At 43.3% G+C, this 20,383-nt stretch overlaps 1 protein-coding gene and 1 long non-coding RNA gene across 5 annotated transcripts in view; one reads left to right on the forward strand and one right to left on the reverse strand.

The window, feature by feature from the left end:
- The window catches only part of COL15A1 (collagen type XV alpha 1 chain), a 596,673-nt gene that overhangs the window by 156,426 nt on the left and 419,864 nt on the right, over positions 1-20,383 (reverse strand). For all 4 annotated transcript variants that reach the window (XM_063922777.1, XM_063922778.1, XM_063922776.1 and 1 more), the window contains 6 exons: positions 18,609-18,683; positions 17,500-17,565; positions 16,415-16,468; positions 11,798-11,878; positions 9,986-10,021; positions 1,216-1,269 (listed from right to left, as the gene is read on the reverse strand). In XM_063922777.1, the coding sequence (XP_063778847.1) occupies positions 1,216-1,269; positions 9,986-10,021; positions 11,798-11,878; positions 16,415-16,468; positions 17,500-17,565; positions 18,609-18,683 (366 nt within the window). The remainder of the gene's footprint in view (positions 1-1,215; positions 1,270-9,985; positions 10,022-11,797; positions 11,879-16,414; positions 16,469-17,499; positions 17,566-18,608; positions 18,684-20,383) is intronic.
- Positions 9,206-18,203, forward strand: LOC134927804 (uncharacterized). Its single transcript, XR_010177737.1, has 3 exons — positions 9,206-9,576; positions 14,510-14,663; positions 15,596-18,203. It is a non-coding gene; the product is annotated as an uncharacterized LOC134927804 (long non-coding RNA).

The raw sequence follows: 20,383 nt of genomic DNA on the forward strand, positions 1-20,383 counted from the left end.
TAAAAGGCTTACTTTGAAAAAGACCTCAGCGAAGGTCGGAACGCGTGGGTGCCGGACAAGTCTATCCATCTGGAGGACCCTCTTACCTCTTCCCTGTTATGCAGCCACAGGATCCAGGAGAGCAGCAGCAGTGGTGTGCCTAGAAACCGGTGCGTCCCCGCTTCAAGTACCCGAGAACCAGGCCGCGGGAGTATGCAGCCCCGCTGAGGGAGGTGATGGAGCCGCAGCACAGCATGTCAGAATTACATAGAAAGTGCTGCGGCCCTTGACGTCTTCTTAAAAAGCTCTTTTCAGGGCTGCCTATTGCAGCCCCACCTGTTAGCTGCCTGCACTGCAGGCACCAACTTACAAACTGAGCTCCAGTGCATGGAGGCGGGGCTATAGAGGAGGCGGTGCAGTGCATCCTGGGAACAGTCAAAGCTTTAGCCTGTTAGTGCCTCGGATCAAGATCCAACTCTACACCCCGATGTTATTCCCTGTGGAATACCAGTGTACCCCACTGCAGAAATTACATTTCTTTATCTGTTATTATGGACCCTTTATGAAATATCAACAACAGAATACATTATATGGAGGGAAAATGCTCAGTCCTCACATAAATACTTTCCTTCAAGAGAAAACCTGCCTGTTATGGAGTACAAATTTAATCCAAGCTTATACACTTCATAAGAATCAGGCACAGATATGAGTTCTATAGAAAATAAGCCTTTTTGAAATTAATCATATTAAACAGTAGTTTTAGCAACATGAACTAGTCAACATTCATGCAAACCATATTCCATAGGCACTGAGTTTTAGCTATTTGGGGGAATTCAATTAGGTGCAGTAATTTACCTCGATCTAATTGATCCCCCGGGGTTATTCAGTTTGCCCCTGCCAGCAGCCCTTATCTGGGAATTTTTTAAAACCTCTGAACAGGCGATAAAAATCCCTAATAACCAGCAGGTTAATGGATGGAAAAACCTATTAACACGCAAATCCATGACCTTTTCATGGATTCTGTGTGTTAACACCCTTTAACCCATGTTAAAGTCCATTAACACGATAAGTCATGGGTGTTAACAAGGATGTCGGGTGAAAAAGGGAGTGCAATTTAATCGCCACGGGCGTTAAAGTCAAAGATTACCTCCCTGTTCACAAGTGAGTAATTGAATTCCCCCATTGTGCCTTCAAGATACTGATTTTTGCCATATACAGCAGGCTAGTATTACATACTGGTCGTCCCGGAAAGCCAAATTCTCCTTTAGTTCCTGGTCGTCCTACTGGACCCTAAGTGCAAAATTAAAAGAGGTATATGTAATTACAGCACTGTTAATCATTAATTGTATATCATTTACTGCATATTAGATTACAAATAACATTAGTATATTCTTGCTTTCTATAAAAGAACTATTGAATAATTCACTATTGCATTTTAGTAGCTTCAAAACTGAAGATTTCCAATACACAATTTTTGTAATTGGAAAAGATAAGCAGACTTTCAAAAATACTCCTAGTTGCTGTTAGTTATAGGTAAAAATACTCATAGTTGCTGCTTGTTATAGCTAAAAATACTCCTAGTTGCTGCTAGTTATAGGTAAAAATACTCCTAGTTGCTGCTAGGTATAGGCAAACATTAAAACACTTCAAAACCTTTGGATCTACAGTACAATATAAAAGCCAGGGGATGTGTTTTGGATGATAATTTGGGGGACTTTGTTTTCATAGTGTCAGGAACTTATACCTTACCTCACTTATTGAACCACCCTCCTATGTTGCAGCTGTTCAGCTAGGAGAAATTGCTGACCCTCAAATGCTAAAATACCTACAATCGCTATACCAGAGCTGTGTAAGATTATAGTATTATCATTAGAATATTTTTTTCCATAGCAAACATATAGTAGGGAATCGATTTTTATGTTTAAAATATATATTTTATTAATATATACTCCTGAATGTTATTTTAACAACACATAGATCAAAAACATTTGCAAAAAAGTGCAAAAGCCTATAACATTTGAATAATTGGAGCAGAAGAAATCACCATAAAATATTAAAAAAAGTAAAAATGGTCTCTGTATAGAACCAATTATTAGCAATGAAACACTCCCAAAAAAGTCCAGCGTTCTCTGCTTTAAGTAGCAAAAACCACAAGAGTTACATAGAAACACAGAATTTGACAGCAGATTAGAACAACTCAGCTCATCTAGTCTGCCCCTTTTTTTTACCTTTTGGTAACCTCCCAACCCTATTTGATACAAAGAACTAAGGATTAAATAGGGTATATATTAATAAAATATATTTTTAAATATAAAACTCAATAAACTGCTATATTTTTGCTATGACAGAATATGATTCTAGTGATAATACTATAATCTTACACAGTTCTGGTATTAGTGATTGTATGGATTTTAGCATTTGAGGTCCAGCAATTTCTCCTAGCTGAACAACTGCAACTCTAGTGTGTTGTGTCCTGAGGAAGGGGGTGCGTCCCCCGAAACGTTGACTTTAATAAATCACACCTGGCTGTTTTCCACTAACATTGTGTAAGTCTCCGAGTGCCGCCTGCATCCTCTGTCTGTATATATATATATATATATGAATATGTATATATACACACACACACACACACACACACAATATATATAATATACACGTAAATATCTCAGTGGGGGACCCAATAATGTGGGACTTTGTAATTTGGATAAGGGCTACTCAGCCTGTATGTGTTATGAGCCACGGCTGTGGCTCATTCCTGTTTTGCATGTCAGTTAGGTATTTTATGTTTATAAGTTGTTTCGCAGGCCAGGATTTCCCGTTGCTCTGTTTAAGAGTACTCTTGGTTGCTGCCGCTGGTGAGTCTGTGTAATTGCAGCTTGTTCCCATGTGTTCAGCCTCACCTGGCTGCTAATTGCATCTTGTCAGTTTGGAGTCATGCAACAGGGCAGCTGCATGAGATTATTAATTAGGCCTCTCTGTTATATGCTGGCTCAGTGCTATTCACAGACGCTGGTGATATTTCTAGGTTTCCAGTCTGCTTGAGTTCTGAGCTTGGTTCCTGCTAGTTTCTGAGCTCCGGTGTAGCAGTGTCAGTCGAACTGCTTCCTGTGTCGATTCCTGTGTCGATCCCTCTGTCGATTCCTGTGTCTGATCCCGTGTCCTGCCGTGAGGCGTTCCTGTCCTGAGGTCCAGTGGCTTTGCCTGTGCCTGGTCGAGTTTCTGGCTTCTTGGTGTCCACCGGTCTGTCGTTTGGGATTCTGCCGGTCCTCCAGTTCTGAGAGTCTGTGTCGGCAGCATTTGGAGTTCCTGTCCGTTTGCCAGTATTCGTACCGGTTCCGTGAGTAGCGGCTCTGCCGCGTCCGTCGGCCTAGGCCGCTGTATTCCGTTATTGTTCTGTCACTGGTGTTTTGCAGAGGGTTCTGCTTGTGCTGTCACCGCCGGGACACAGAAGTATTGTGTCGGTGTGTGGTCAGCATTTCCTTTGTTGTTCTTTTCCTTTGGCGGCAAGCCGCACATACATTTAGTTTTAGGCTAGTTAGTAGCCCCTGGCTTTGGTTGTTTCAGTAAGAGGGCCCCTTGTTATCACCCTGTCTCGGTACACTCTTTGTCTCTCATTAAGACCTGAGGGGGCATCGAAGTTGGGCAGACGTAATCCGCCCTTCAAACGCGGCTGCCATGGGCTCAAGCAACCATAGTCTCGCAAGAGTGTACTGACAGCACGGGCGAGACAACGGAGATAGGGCGCCAGGGGCTATTCCCTTTCCATTCCCCTTTCCCAGCGTTACGTCCTGGTGATCTGGACTCACTTCATAACATCTCCCTTGTTCTGAGCACCAGGAACCTAACATTATCACCAGCCATACCACAAAAAAGAAATAAAAACTTTTTCTTTTTTGGCCCAGTCCAGTGTCTAGTCAAGAATCCAGTCCTGTCTAGAATTCAGTTTGCAGAATCCAGTCCGATGTTTAGAATCTAGTCCGGTGTTTAGAATCCAGTCCGGTGTTTAGAATCCAGTCCGGTGTTTAAAAACAAAAAACAAAAAAACACTCTTGTTTTGTTTAGCAAAAATTTAGTCCTGCCTTGTCTAGTCTTGCCTTGTCTAGTCTTGCCTTGTCTTGTCTTGTCTAGTTTTAAATCCTCCTATGTCTACTATGCAAGCCCTGCAGGCATCTCTCTCAGCCCTGAACTCTGCTTTCAGTGCTTTGAGACCAGAGCGACTAGAAGTTTTGCAGCAATCCTTAAAGCAACTGCAAAACCTTCTGACTAAAATCTTGCTCATCTTGCCAGAAGTCGTTGAGAGTACATCTATCTCTAAAGAGACTCTTGTTCACAGTATGGTGACAAGAGAATCCTCTGGTTTAATTGAAGAGAAAAGGTTTAAAAGTTTTCTGCGGCCCAGGCTCTCAGAAGAGGAGCGTCTGCGTCGCAGAAACTTAAACTTATGCCTATATTGTGGGGGTTTAGGCCACTATCTGCAGACCTGTGAGTTGCGCAAGCCAAAGTGTGGTGACGAGTCTTGCCCTCTGGCCAAGTTGAGTCAGGATACAAGACCTACTCCTGTCTCTACTGTGGCAGAGGTACTTGTCACACAACCCACACTAAAAAGCTCTCTGTCCTATAATTGGGGTCCTTGGGCAAGGGAGCCCCATTATAGATTCAGGAATCAAAAGAGAATGTTTCTCTCCTCTCTTGAGGTTCCTGTTGAAGCAGCGTTACAAGCCCATGGAGTGGTGCCCGATGCCCAGGTTCCTGGAGTGGTGCCCGATGCCCAGGTTCCTGGAGTGGTGCCTGATGCCCAGGTTCCTGGAGTGGTGCCCATTGCCCAGGGTCTTCTAGTGGTGCCCATTGCCCAGGGTCCTGGAGTGGTGCCCGTTGCCCAGGGTCCCGGAGTGGTGCCCGTTGCCCAGGGTCCTGGAGTGGTGCCCGTTGCCCAGGGTCCTGGAGTGGTGCCCATTGCCCAGGGTCCTGGAGAGGTGCCCGATGCTCAGGATCTTGGTGCGGTACCCAATGCCAAGAGTGCTGGAGCGGTGCCCGATGCCCAGAGTGCTGGAGCGGTGCCCGATGCCCAGAGTGCTGGAACGGTACGCGATGCTGTAGCTTATAGAGGGACATCAAATATTGTAGCTCAGGTTTCCATACCAGAAGGGGTCTCAGAAGCTGTTACCCTAGGTAGGGACTTGAAGAGCGCAACCCCAGAAAGGGTATCTAAAACCATAGTTCTAGAAGGGAACTCGAGAGGCAAAACCCCAGAAGGGATATTTGAAGTAATATCCCTAAGTGGGGTCTCGAGAGACGCAGCCTCTAAGAAGGGTCTAGAGGTCGCTTTCCCAGGAAAGAACTTAAGAGGCGTAGCATTAGTGAAGGTGCTGAAGGTTATAGCTTCAGCAAAAGTCCCGGAAGTCATAGTCCCGGGAGAAGTTTCGATAATTATCGACTCAGAGAGGGAGGCCGATGGCTCGGTCCCAGTGGGGGAGGCCGACAGCTTGTTCCCAGTAAAAGAATCCGAGGTGCTGACCCCAGCGGGGTTCCCGGAGGCCACTGCCCCAGCGGGGTTCCCGGAGGCCACTGCCCCAGCAGGGTTCCTGGAGGCCACTGCCCCAGCGGGGTTCCCGGAGGCCACTGCCCCAGCGGGGTTCCCGAAAGTCACTGCCCCGGGTGGGGTTCAGAAAGTCACTGCCCCGGGTGGGGTTCAGAAAGTCACTGCCCCGGGTGGGGTTCAGAGAGTCTCAGCCTCGAGTAAAGTCAATAGTGACCAGGTCCTAGCAAAGCACTCCAGTCAGTTAGATGGGAAGGAAACAGATCCTGACTCTGATATCTCAACATCCATAATCTTTGATGGGGACTTAGCCCAATTTCTGGCGCTTTACAAACACTATTACATTATTACGTTGTCTAGACCATTTCTGGGCATCACTTCAGAGAACCTTGTGCTTTATCTGATTTATTCTTTTAGAGGAGAGCCTTTTGAGTGGGCGATCAGTCTAATGAAAGCTGAAGATCCCATTCTTCAGGAACCCCCAGCATTCATGATGCAATTATTAAAAGATATGGTTCCAAAGAAATTGGTTCAGGTTCCTCTAAGTCACCCGTCTTATCTGCTGAGAGTCCACCAAATACTGTAAACTCGGCACAAGAGTCCCAGCCCGTTGTTTTGACTGCAGGATGTGCTTTTCTGACTTCTTCTTCTTCTAATAATAATAGTACTTTGCCAGAAAGTTCAGCTCCCAAGGGTAAGAAACCTGTCTCTGATTTGAACGCAGCCTTGCTGGGTGGTACCATCAGTTCAGACAATGTTTGGGGAATTACCTTGGTCAGACCTAAAGAGCTTTGTAAAAAGAAGAAGAAGAAAAATAAATAATTTTTGACTCTTGCCTTGATATAAAAAAAAAAAGATTTTTTTTCTTTATCTTGTGTCCAGTGGCCACCATCAGGGGGAGGGCACTGTTACAAGCTGTGGTTGCAGCTTGTTTCTGTTTTCGTGTCTGTTAGACCAGTGTGTCAGTTTTTTTTTGTATCCCTTGTTTTGGATAGTCTGTATTTTGGGGTCCTTTGACCCCTCCTCAAGGGGGGGGGGGTACTGTTATGAGCCACGGCTGTGGCTCATTCCTGTTTTGCATGTCAGTTAGGTATTTTATGTTTATAAGTTGTTTCGCAGGCCAGGATTTCCCGTTGCTCTGTTTAAGAGTACTCTTGGTTGCTGCCGCTGGTGAGTCTGTGTAATTGCAGCTTGTTCCCATGTGTTCAGCCTCACCTGGCTGCTAATTGCATCTTGTCAGTTTGGAGTCATGCAACAGGGCAGCTGCATGAGATTATTAATTAGGCCTCTCTGTTATATGCTGGCTCAGTGCTATTCACAGACGCTGGTGATATTTCTAGGTTTCCAGTCTGCTTGAGTTCTGAGCTTGGTTCCTGCTAGTTCCTGAGCTCCTGTGTAGCAGTGTCAGTCAAACTGCTTCCTATGTCGATTCCTGTGTCGGTCCCTCTGTCGATTCCTGTGTCTGATCCCGTGTCCTGCCGTGAGGCGTTCCTGTCCTGAGGTCCAGTGGCTTTGCCTGTGCCTGGTCGAGTTTCTGGCTTCTTGGTGTCCACCGGTCTGTCGTTTGGGATTCTGCCGGTCCTCCAGTTCTGAGAGTCTGTGTCGGCAGCATTTGGAGTTCCTGTCCGTTTGCCAGTATTCGTACCGGTTCAGTGAGTAGCGGCTCTGCTGCGTCCGTCGGCCTAGGCCGCTGTATTCCGTTATTGTTTCTGTCACTGGTGTTTTGCAGAGGGTTCTGCTTGTGCTGTCACCGCCGGGACACAGAAGTATTGTGTCGGCATGTGGTCAGCATTTCCTTTGTTGTTCTTTTCCTTTGGCGGCAAGCCGCACATACATTTAGTTTTAGGCTAGTTAGTAGCCCCTGGCTTTGGTTGTTTCAGTAAGAGGGCCCCTTGTTATCACCCTGTCTCGGTACACTCTTTGTCTCTCATTAAGACCTGAGGGGGCATCGAAGTTGGGCAGACGTAATCCGCCCTTCAAACGCGGCTGCCATGGGCTCAAGCAACCATAGTCTTGCAAGAGTGTACTGACAGCACGGGCGAGACAACGGAGATAGGGCGCCAGGGGCTATTCCCTTTCTATTCCCCTTTCCCAGCGTTACGTCCTGGTGCTCTGGACTCACTTCATAACATCTCCCTTGTTCTGAGCACCAGGAACCTAACAGTATGTATAGATAGATAGATAGATAGATAGATAGATAGATAGATAGATAGATAGATAGATAGATAGATACTCCAATCTTGGAGGCATGCGCCCTGACGAAAATGTGACAGCTACCGTTTTTCTTTCATGCATTGAGTGCCGCCGTCAATGACTGGTCTATATACATACATATATATTAGAATACACACAGGTCATGGATCAATGGGTCGACAGTTAGAAGGTCGATAATGTCTAGGTCAACACCAAATTGTTGTCATGAACAAGGTCGACATGAAAAAAGTCGACATGGAAATGGTCAACATGAAAAGGTCGACATGCATTTTTAATGTTTTTTTGGGTGTCAAAATGTTCCTTTCAGCATGTGGACCCCTAATTAGTGCACCGCTTCACTCGCCATGCTTCCAGCAAGATGTCTCGCTCTGCTTGGCACAGGTTACATTTCCCAGTTGCAGTCTGTGTGGATACTTAAGTATGAAAAAAGAATAATGCATGTGTCAACCATTGTCATGTCGACCATTTGACCATGTCGACCATATGCATGTCAACCATTTGGTGTTGACCTGCTGCTTGTCGACCCATCATCCGGAGACCACACACACACACACACACACACACACACACACACACTTTATAAAAAAATGCCTGCTTCGTGGACAGTATTACTTTTTGTTTCTTTCCCACAGAAGTATAGAAACAGTGGTCAGCTTGCACCCACAGAAGTATAGAAACAGTGGTCAGCTTGCACCCACAGAAGTATAGAAACAGTGGTCAGCTTGCACCCACAGAAGTATAGAAACAGTGGTCAGCTTGCACCCACAGAAGTATAGAAACAGTGGTCAGCTTGCACCCACAGAAGTATAGAAACAGTGGTCAGCTTGCAGCATACTTGGTTATGTTTTCCAGCAGTAATGATAGCTATACTGCATTCATTATCTTCTCCATGTAAATCTTCTAGAACATACACAGAGTGTGGCTCCAAAGCAGCTATACACAATGTGAAAGAACCAAAGATATTTCCTCTCTCAACAGGAGCTTTATCATATAAAAAGAGTACTAATTTGCGCTTTGAAAGGGTTTTGATAGCAGCTCAATTAAATAATTTATCATGTAATATAGAAATAAAAAGAGCGCTTGTTATATGTAATTATGTGTATGCGCAAAACCTGTAAAAAAAGGAAAGTTAATAAAATGTTTACAGCCCTTTTTGGACTATATAAGATTGAATTGCAAATCAGCCAATATGGGATCTTGATAAATATCTATCCCACTCCAAATGTTAATCAGTCCATATGATGTTAAAAACTGGTATTTGTATAAGGAGTTTCTTACCCCTATATAGCAGAAGTCCAGATATTCAGTGCGCACGTAACTGTTTTCTTTTTCCACGGGTAATAGTGGTCTTGCTGTTGTTTAATTATCAGCTGAGCGGCTAGCGGCCGGCTGGCGGCTTTGATTAGCTGCCAGCTAACTGATGTCTCCCCGTCCGTGCTGCTAAAAGGTGGATAGCGGCTGACTGGCGGCTGGCGGCTTTGATTAGCCGTCAGCTGAATGATGTTGTCCCGTCCGTGCGGCTGAAGAATGAATAGCGGCTGGCGGTTGTAATTGCCGGCTGGCTGACTTGCTGGTTCCCCGTACGTAGTGCACGCTATAGTGCAATGAATTTCGTGCAAATCAGGGGTTCCTGTGTTGGCTAATCAAAGCCGCCAGCCGCCAGTCAGCCGCTATCCACCTTTTAGCAGCACGGACGGGGAGACATCAGTTAGCTGGCAGCTAATCAAAGCCGCCAGCCGGCCGCTAGCCGCTCAGCTGATAATTAAACAACAGCAAGACCACTATTACCCGTGGAAAAAGAAAACAGTTACGTGCGCACTGAATATCTGGACTTCTGCTATATAGGGGTAAGAAACTCCTTATACAAATACCAGTTTTTAACATCATATGGACTGATTAACATTTGGAGTGGGATAGATATTTATCAAGATCCCATATTGGCTGATTTGCAATTCAATCTTATATAGTCCAAAAAGGGCTGTAAACATTTTATTAACTTTCCTTTTTTTACAGGTTTTGCGCATACACATAATTACATATAACAAGCGCTCTTTTTATTTCTATATTACATGAGCTTTATCATAGTTGGAACATAAGTGGTAGGAATTTCTACTGGATAAGTCAACAAAAAAATGAAATGCTAACTCTGAACTGAATCTACAGTGTGTGGCCCAATTGTTTGGAAACCTATCCTTTAAGGGGGCAAACAATACAGCAACCGTATGAATATTAGTGTAATAAAATGCATGTGATTACCACTGGTCCAGACGGCCCCATCATACCGGGCTCTCCCTTCAGAAAAGAAAAGTAAACATAAGTGAAATGATTGCATCTTTATTAATAGGATTTCTTAATGTAAACAAGAAATGTGGAAATGTATTGCATGCTGCTGTTTAAACAATATGTCATGCTGGCATGTACGGTCAGAAAAAATGACTGACAGGCATTTTATCTGACCCTGCTGATATGCGGGACCAGTCCAGGTACTACACAGTCCACCAGGACAAAATCAATAGTGCAGCAATTGCCATTGAAGGAACTTTTTGATCTACACTGAACCTGCGCACTTACACTTTGTGTCTGGGATTACTTATCAGCAGAGACTTATGGCCCATTTATCATGTGATCTGGGCAGGCTCTTAACACCCAGGATCGCATTGCAATATGCAATCACACCAGGCTGATGTGTTAATCAGCACCAGCAGGGACAAGGGCTCCGAAAGGAGCCAATCCCTGTGATGTCCTGTGACGGATTCCAGGGTGCTGTGCATGCGCGGTCAGCCAGACCGCACATGCACAGAGGCTACATCTGGGGGAACCCTCTACGTTGGCTTCTACCGCCATCTTCAGATATCAGGAATGCTTTGCATTTTGGATATTGGTAAATCTGGCAGCCTCGCATCCCCCATACAAACCTATGAGGGCTGCGGCTGCCGGCGTGATTGGTAGGATCTCCAATACCTGCTGCGGTCCCACCTTCATATATTCGGGTGTTACCTAATATTTGTGGCTAACCGCAAATATGGAATGATAAATGGCTCCTGAGACTACTATTTAAGTGATGATACAGGTGAAAAGACCTATAACTATCAGGCACAGTGTCATCCAATATGGTATTTACTATTCTGCTCATGGTAAGGTGAGTAAAATGCCTAGCATGTCACCTACCATCAACCTAGACCCATACGCATATTTATCTATAAGCTACAAATACCGGAAAGAGGTATTTTGAGTATGGGAGGGCTAAAAATGTATAGTTTGCAGAGTGGCGCTAAACACCCTAGCATTCGCCCTGACAAGTTAGAACATTGTTAACTAAGGGGGAAATTCTGAGTTGATCGCTCGCTACTTTTTGTAGCTGCGCGAACGCATAGTCGCCGCCCACTGGGCCATGTGCAGCTGAGTGGTACAAAAATAGTTTGTGCAGTTTCTGAGTAGCTCAGAACTTACTCAGCCATTGCGATCACTTCAACCTGTCTGGTCCAGGAATTGACGTCAGACACCCGCCCTGCAAACGCTTGGACACGCCTGCCTTTTTCCAAACACTCCCAGAAAATGACCCTCTTCCTTTCAATCTTCTTGCGATCGGCTGTGCGAATGGATTATTTGTTAAATCCATCGCACAGCAACGATCCGCTTTGCAGCCATATGACGTGCATATGCATGCGTAGTAGTAACCTGATTGCTGCGCTGCGAAAAACGGCAGCGTGCGATCAGGTCGGAATGACCCACTAAGTAAGCACTTAACTAAAGTGCAGGTTTTTAAAAGTGGAGATGTTGCCCATGGAAAACAATCAGATGGTTTTGTCCAACTGCTAACAAATTTGCTGCTACGATCAGGTCTGAATTACCCCCATAGTGTAGTTATTATCTTCTAGAAATATGCTAGATAAATGCTGTGCTGTGCTGTGAGCACTTAAAAAAAACCTGCACATTAGTAAATATACCCCTTAGTTACTGGAAAGAACATGTATAATATGAGTTTCAGCACAACTAACAACCAGGTGCATTTAGTGCCTAAACTATTCCTCCAACATCACAATATCAAATTAGTTACTTCTTTTTCACCTTTTCTCCTCGGACTTCTGACAACTTCATCATCAAAGAGCCATCAGCTGCTATGATGGCTCCTGGTTCCCCCTTTTCACCCTGTAAAATAAAAGAAATATAAAATACCCAACCATTTGTGCACTGCAGAAAACCTTACAAACAGAATTAGTTTATAAAGGCATGGACTTAGGTTTAAGAACAAACAGTAAACTCTACTGTTCTTTATTTTAGAAAAGGACAAGCTGTAGATTCAGATGTGCTCCCCAGAATCTTATTGATGGTTGTTGCCAATGCAGTGTTACAATCATATAACAATTTTTTTCAGTGGAAACTGATTAAAGGGGAATATTTACTAAAGGTCCATTTTCCTCGAATTTTATCGATTTTAACACACATGTATTAATAGATTATATACATTTTTAAATGTTAGTACATGTGTGTTTTAGCTCTAGAAACACAACACCGATTTAGATCAAATAAAGTTTGATAAAAATATATGAAAACTGACCTTTAATAAAAATATCCTAAAGTCTTAGACTGATTATAAAACAGCACTGCCACTGCTCTGCCATGGTTATCAAATAGAAATAAATGGAGCAAGCAACATTGGGAAAACAGCATTGCGACATAAAATTGATGCTATCACAACTGCTAATGGTATTGGGTGTGGGGCAGGGCCGGATTAAGCCTTGGGAGTGCCCAGGGCACTTTAGACACGGGGGCCCCGATGGAAGGTGGGGGATGTATCAGGGCCGCAACTAGGTGTGTGCCAATGGTGCCTTGCCCACAGCGCAAATGCACTGAGGGTGCACCATCAGGCAGCAAACACCCTACCCACACGGCCGCTATCCTACTACTCACTACTCACTCCCGCTGCTGCTGCAAGGTACTTGAGAGCACTGCTGCAGCTGCCAGCTCCCGGGACATGTCCGGCCTGCATCCCCCTGCCGACACCATCGGGCACCCAGCTGCATTGCCCGGCTACCTCTCATGTAGGTAGCCGGGCAGCGCTGCAGCTCCCCCCCACTCGTGCCCTACGCTGCGAAGAGCACAGTGTAGGGCGTGAAGGAGAAGAGGAGAGGCCTGCCTGCTGGTCACATGTATGTAGAATACTCTTACTCTCTCACTCTCTCTCATGTAAAAATAGGGACTCTGCCTGCCTAATATGTAAAATGTGGGACTCTGTCTGCCTAATGTGTAAAAAGGGGACTTTGTCTGCCATAATGTGTAAAAAGGGGACTCTGCCAGCTGTAATGTGTGAAAAGGGGGACTCTGCCTGCCGTAATGTGTGAAAAGGGGGACTCTGCCTGCGATAATGTGTAAAAAGGTGGACTCTGCCTGCCTAATGTGTAAAAGGGGACTCTGCCTGCCTTACGTTGTAAAAGGGGGCTCTACCTGCAGTACTGTGTAAAAGTTACACAAAAACATTTTACACAAGCATAGCCGGTCTATGCGAACATTGTTATTTTTGCCATCGAAGAGGATCTTTTTTACAAAGACCCTTTATTTGTGAAACATGCTATATTATTTAACCGGTACATAGAGGATCTATTTGTATTATGGAATGGAGCTCAGTTGTTCCTTAAAGATTTCACTGACCATTATAATGCTGCAGAAGGACCCATCAAGTTTACATATGCTATGAACCAAACAGAAATGAATTTTCTTGATGTTAAAATCCAATTGAACAATAATAGGTTGGGAACAACGGCATTTGCTAAACCTACAGATAAGAACCAGCTCCTGCAGGCGCATAGTTGTCCCTCTAAGTCGCTTATTAGATGGTTACCATACTCGCAGATGGTGAGAATCTTGCGTATTAACAACGATTCTCAAACAGTCATACTACAAATTCACCAACTGATTACAAAAATTCTGGATAGAGGTCGGGAATTCAATTAAAGATTTATTAGAAACCAAAAATAAAGTTATGACTATTGATAGAGAATCATTGCTAGAAAAAAAGACTAAACAGCAACAAAACTTATCACGCTTGTCATGGGTAAATAAATTTAATGTTAAGTCACCTAATATCTTAACAATAGCTAAAAAACACTGGCCCATTATAGAAACAGACAAAAATCTTAATCTGACCAATACTAGTTTAATGCCCTGTTATTCTCGTGGCAAAAACTTAAGGGATTTATTAGTCAAAACAGATATGTCAAAACTGAAAAGAGATACTCATATACTCATACTCCTTTCTTCCAGCCACAGCGAAATTTGGTTGTGTAAAATGCTCTTCTGTAACCCACACACAGGAAAAAGAATGTTTATTAGGCATCAGCTGAATTGTAATTCATGTTTTGTCATATATCAAATTATTTGGCCGTGTGGTCTTAGCTATATTGGCAAGACCAAGAGAAAGTTTAGAGAATGGATGTCGGCACAGCAGTCAGCTATACGGAATGCATTAGAGACAGGTACTAGCGAGCAGCCTGTAGTTAGGCACTTTGTTCAGCACCAACACCCTGTCAATAGTATTACATACAGGATGATTGACCATGTACCGTTAAACTTAAGAGGAGGCAATAGATCAGCAACCTTATTGTTAATTGAAACTAAATGGATAGCTCATTTAGGAGTTATCCAACCTAAAGGACTAAACGAAATGCTTCCGCTTTCATGTTTTCTTAAATAAGTGTCCGGGTGTTATTTGATTAACAGCAAATTATTGGTAGTACTACAGGTTGTATTGTTTGTAAACTGCTCTGTTCTCTTGTTTTCCAGTTCTGTACATTTGTTTGTAGTCCGTTGCCTTGGTGATGGTGTTGACATGCCGTTGTGCCGCCAGTGGGTGATGATGTCACATCCAACACCGGCGACCGGGTGAGCGGTCCTGGATGGGCAAGTGGGAATACACATGTGGTGCACCGGTATAAAGGTATGTAGTTTGTTTGTTTGTTTTATTAAAAACCTGACGACAGTCGCCAAGATGACTGAAACGTTGTTAAACATTATTATGGACCAGTGAGTTTAATTTCCAAGGTGTGAGTGCCGCATCTGTATGTTTGTATATATATATATATATATATATATATGTATATATGTAGCACAATTTGAAGCCAAGAAATGGAGTGTACATAGATCCTGCCTACACAATACTCAATATGCTCAGAGTTATGACTTTATATTTATGTACATTGTAAATATAATATGTTCTTTCTTAATTCATAAGCAAGACTGAAAAATGGTTAGCAATGTGCATTCGGGATGCAGTCAGGAGACCGCCGGTCACAATACCGACCCCTGCATCGTGCTGCCCAAAATCCCGACAGTCGGCATACTGACCGTCGGCATCCCCAGCGGCGGTACAGCATACCCAACCCGTGCATTCTATAGTTCAAATTGCCTAGGTAGTTTGCCAGAATGTCTGGGGTTTTTAAGTCAAAGTATGAAACCGATAAACTCTATGAAAAACTAATAAGGACATTTATATTCACTGTATCACCCTTAACCCTTTAACCCATTCTCTGCTCACCTGAAGCCCCTTGCCAGCCACCTAGCATACAAAGAGAATAGAAACTCTATCCTGGGTGTATCTGCCTGTCACATTAAAGTTATAACCTTTTGCAACTGCGGCTAAAACCCTGGTTAAACTCAGAGAGAGGCTCAGTGGAAATAGCTCCCAAAAAACTCCGGCTCCAGAGACCCGGGAATTCAACCCGAGTAGTGACCAGAGTTGTAACTGGGAATGACCCGTGTTAAGGGGTAGTGTAAATGAGTAACTCTCCCCATATGGTCTGGATCGTTCTGCTTTTTACACATCCCCGCTTTATAAACTGAGGCTGTATTCTTTCCCTGCTTATCTCCCAGATGACAGCTGTGGCAGACACCCTCCCGGATGGATTCCCTCCTCCCCACAGAAGGTTGCTGGTTAGGTCCAGCATTCTGGGGTCCGCAACATTCTGGTTTTGGCCCAATCCTAGAGAGATATGGATTTCCCGTCGCTTGGAGGTGATATCATCTACGCAAAAAGAGACAGCACCGAATCAAGAATAACTCTGGTTGGAGCTGCAGTGTGAAAGGGATCTGTCCCGGATTGAAACCACGTTCCAAATCCCAGGTCGGAAGCGGGATTTTGGTGGAAAAGGGGTATTGCTAAAGTTAGTCTCCTTGCTAGTGCCTATCATTCCAAACTATTCCCATGCTTTCTTTAAGCTCTCCCTTATTTTCCCAGTTACAGACACTAGGCATACACTCAGTATATATGCAGTTACTACACTACACAAGTGTCACTATCATTCTAAAACTCTTCTATTTAATCACAACTCAGCTTCTATTGACTACATCACATCATCTTTATCACTGCCCTGACTTTCTTTATCACAGCTCTTCTTATCTATATTTATCACAGATCTGCATCTCTTAGAATTATTACTGCCCTCACTCATCCTTCACACCCCTGCAGCACTTCCCCTCAGACTTTTGGGCTTCCCTCAGCCCTCCCTCACTTAGGGCATTTCCCCCCTTTTTCTCGATTATAAGGTTTCATGTTTTATTTAGTTTATTCCACTAGGAATAGTAATCAATCATTTATTGAAAATGACTACGGTAAGGCTTTTTTTTTTGCAAGAGAAACTTGTACTCTCTTACTTTTCTGCCTTTTTTTTTACACTTTATTATCTACTGTACCTTAGTTCCATGGAATCCAGGGAGGCCAATATCACCTTTTGGTCCTCTTGGTCCCTTGGAGATGTGAAACAAATTAGAATAATGTAACATGACTGATGTAATAAGTGGAAAGAGACCATTTATTTTATTTATTTATTTATTTATTTGCTCCTCTAAAAACTAAAATACACTGGAATTTAATGGGTAGCACGTATATACATAAAAAAAATAATAATTAAAGCTACATCTATTTTAATTGTTTTGATACTAGAGCAATTTAACTTTTGGTTATAATATTAAGTGAGCTCATAACTTAACCTCAGTCTATTCAGTGAGTCGATGATCTAAAACAGCAAGCAATTACTGTGCCACTCTATGGTGAATAGCCTTATTTACAGGTCATTCTGCTAATTTGTTTAGATTCTGAAAATTGAGTTTATTTATATGTAATAATAATTTATACTATTCATACCAAATTCAAAAAAGTGCAGACCAGCTGTTCTCTAATGGAAAGCAATGTGCGCAATTTACCTACAGTATTTTGATCAACCATTGACCCATTGACTATTTATTGAAAATTTATAAAACTTTCACTGATGGGCGCAAGAAATAGTTTGTTGTTACTGTCAGTTTTGGGGGCTATACCCAAGAAACAAGAAGAGACAGAATTAATATGTTGATTAATATCCTACTAAAGTATGGTCTATGCAGTACTGATTTCTTCTAAAGCTAATAAAAGGCTTTCCTGTACCAAATGCATAAATATGCCACTAGCTTGATTACATTCTTGCTGTAAGCTGAAAATTCTAATAAACTTACAGACATGAATGATTTTCATTGACAAAGCCCTAAATAACTGATCCAGCTTACTAAACCACTTTATGAAGTTGAACTTGTGAGAGGGGTCATACATTACTATATAAAGCACACTCAGGGTTGCATTTCAGGGCAAATATAGCATGCACTTTTATAGAAAATAAGATAACCACACTCTAGTTTAGTAACCACACTCTAGTAACCTAAACAGTACTAAACTATGTAGCGGACTGTCAGGAAACCGCAATAATATTGTCACAGCTTCCACAAGTTTACACTGGTATGCTTACTTGTGGTCCAGATCGTTGCAGAATGTCAGACATATTTAACAGTCCCTCTGTGTCGTTCAGTAGTAGCTAATCAGAAATAAAAACAGTCAATGCAATGTATACATTACTACATTAAAAACATTATTAGCTTAATAGTGGTTTAGACTAAAAGTGCATATTTACTTACAGAAAATAAAGAGTGATATCAAACATCTGATTTAAAGGCGAAATATTACTATAACTTGTTTCAAGACCTTTCCAGAGATAACTTAATTAGTACGGTGAAACTCAGACTGTGCAAATACTACCTTAGGGAGCGCGATCTGGACAGTCACTGAGTGTGTGGCGATGAGACATCACTGCGGGTGATATGATGAGACCCGTCTGTGGCTTTAAGTTAAGTTTGGCCTGTTATATTTTATACACATGTTGAGTGCACATTTTGTGGGTCTGTATGGTGTTACTATGGTATTTAACAAGGCAGGATGGGATTTAATAAATGTTCCTGTTGGATTGCAGAAGCGCTGTATTGGTGCCATTCTTTTGATGCATATGGGTATATATAGGAACCAGGCAGGCATGACAATGTTTACTACTGGGACCTAGTGATAGATGCACTTGCTGCTGCACTGTTGTGCCTCCTGATGAAGGTCTGATATGACCGAAAACGTTTGAGATGATGTGGTACTGATGAACATGATGGAATAAATCCTTTATATATATGACTTTCTGTTGCTGATTTATTCATAATTTATATACTCATATCATGATCTTCAACCTCCAACCTTGTCTCTTTAACTATTAACTCTGTCTGTGTCATCTAAGCATGCCATATTACTATCGTGACCTGTTCTTTTCTTAGCATATTTTGCCCCTTTTCTACTTTTTATTTTCTTCTGCAATCTTATCAGTTTCTCCTGAAAGTAAATGCCATGGTTTACATTATCTGAAATGTTTTAGCAATGATTAAAAATGTAAGCTATAGAACAGTGCAAGGTTAATATTGATACTATGACTGACCTGTACCCATAGCAAACAAATAGTAATTATTGAATACTGATTATTTGATTTTTGCTCTGATTTTGTTTTGTTTTACATGCAAGTTTAAAAGAAAACTAGGGTATGCTTACATCTTGCAATGTTACCAGTGTCCCAGGGGGACCAGGGGGTCCGACAATACTCTGACCATCTTGTCCTCTCGCACCCTGTGTGGAATAAAGTAAGATACAGTTTAAAACACAGCAACAGTTTAAGGCGTATATCACTTTGTTGCTCTAGAATAAGATATGAGTGTTAGTTTTCATTTTTTCGCTTTCTTTTTTTGGAACATAACTGTTTCTATTTAAAAGTATCAAACATTGACAGTTTGCAGTAAGATTCTTTATTTACTGCAGTGGTAATTTTGCTAGATATATGTAGGTGGTGACATAATAGTCATTTATATGAAACATGCTCTAATCCAGAGTTTCTCAAGCGCGGTCCTCAAGGCACCCCAACGGCCCAGGTTTTAAACAGGGACGTGCAGTCAGGAGAGGCAGTGCCTCACCTGTCATATTGATTAAAATAATACACAGACGATATTTATAACACATATTCTGTGGCATAAACATCTGCTTTGTATTATCCTAATCACTATATCCATTAAAAGGCAGCCAAAAGTAGATAGGAGGCAGCGAGAGCGCTGCCTCCAACTGACTATAATAAAGTGAGTGAAGTGTGTGTGTGTGGGGTGGGGGGAGGGAGGGGGGAAGGTGGATGTAAACAGTGAACAGTAAAATCCCATTGAAAAGATGAGGAGAAGAGGCACTAGTACATCTGCCTCATTGATGGGGCCGTGCCTTCAACCCACATCAAAGCACGCCCCTGTCAGTGAGGCAGATGTTATTGGACAGTGCTAACAGGGGTGGGCTGGGATCTGGGCTGGCCATGTTTTCAATGCTCTCACCTCTTCCCTGGACCTTCGCCCCGGAGCCAGTGACACAGAGGTTTGACGCGCCGCCAGACCTGCCTGCTGGCACAGCTCAACCACGGAGCTTCCGGAGTTCCTCAGCTCCAGAGCAGCTGGAATGCAGCTGCTTGGTTGTCCTCCACTCTGGCTCTGCAGACGGGACCCCCTCTACTCACCAGCCACTGACAGCTCCCTGCAGGTGTCCATCGCCTGTCTCTTGATCTGCCCATCTGAGCACTGGTGCTCTGGTACAGCAGGAGCTCTACTTCTCCCCTCATGTTCTGGGACCTGCTTGTACTGTACTGTACTGCACTGCATTTGGCCACTGCAAGCTGTGTGGCTTGGTAAAGAATGGGCTTAGCCTAGGGGTGCTCAGAGTGCAGGGGTGCCACAGCCTGGTTGTACAGTACCAAAAATGACTTAGGCAGACAAGTTATAAGTAGCAGCTGACAGCAGGCTGATTTAGCCATAGCTACAGCGTGCGATTATTATACAGCTCCAGCTCCGCCCCTCAATTCTCTTCTTCACTGCACGGTGCTGATCTGATTCAAAGCTGTAGCCCACCCTCTGGAGCTCTCAGCAACTTCTAAAGTAATGCTGACCGATGGCTTGGGGAGACCCTCAACTGCCCCCTCACCTGTAGCATTGGCTGGGGCTTTTGTTCCTTCCTTGTCCCGCAGTGGCTCCAAAGTGCTGTGGTGTTGACAGTGGATCCGGAGAGAATGACTGCAGCTGGGTACATCACTAGGATGGTGCAGCTGACAGCTAAACTACTCCTGCTGTTAACTCTGCACATTACTATTCAGAGGAAACCTTGCCAGTCCTGCCAGTGCCAGCCAGCATCAGGTGAGAAGGGCTCCTTTACTTGCTTAGGGGATGTGGGCTGCTGATAAACTAAAATTCTTACAACGTAATGTATGCCCTTTTTGTATTCATATACTGTAGTCTAAATATTTG

Source organism: Pseudophryne corroboree, chromosome 5, assembly GCF_028390025.1.
Source record: "Pseudophryne corroboree isolate aPseCor3 chromosome 5, aPseCor3.hap2, whole genome shotgun sequence".
Classification (NCBI taxonomy): Eukaryota; Metazoa; Chordata; class Amphibia; order Anura; family Myobatrachidae; genus Pseudophryne; species Pseudophryne corroboree.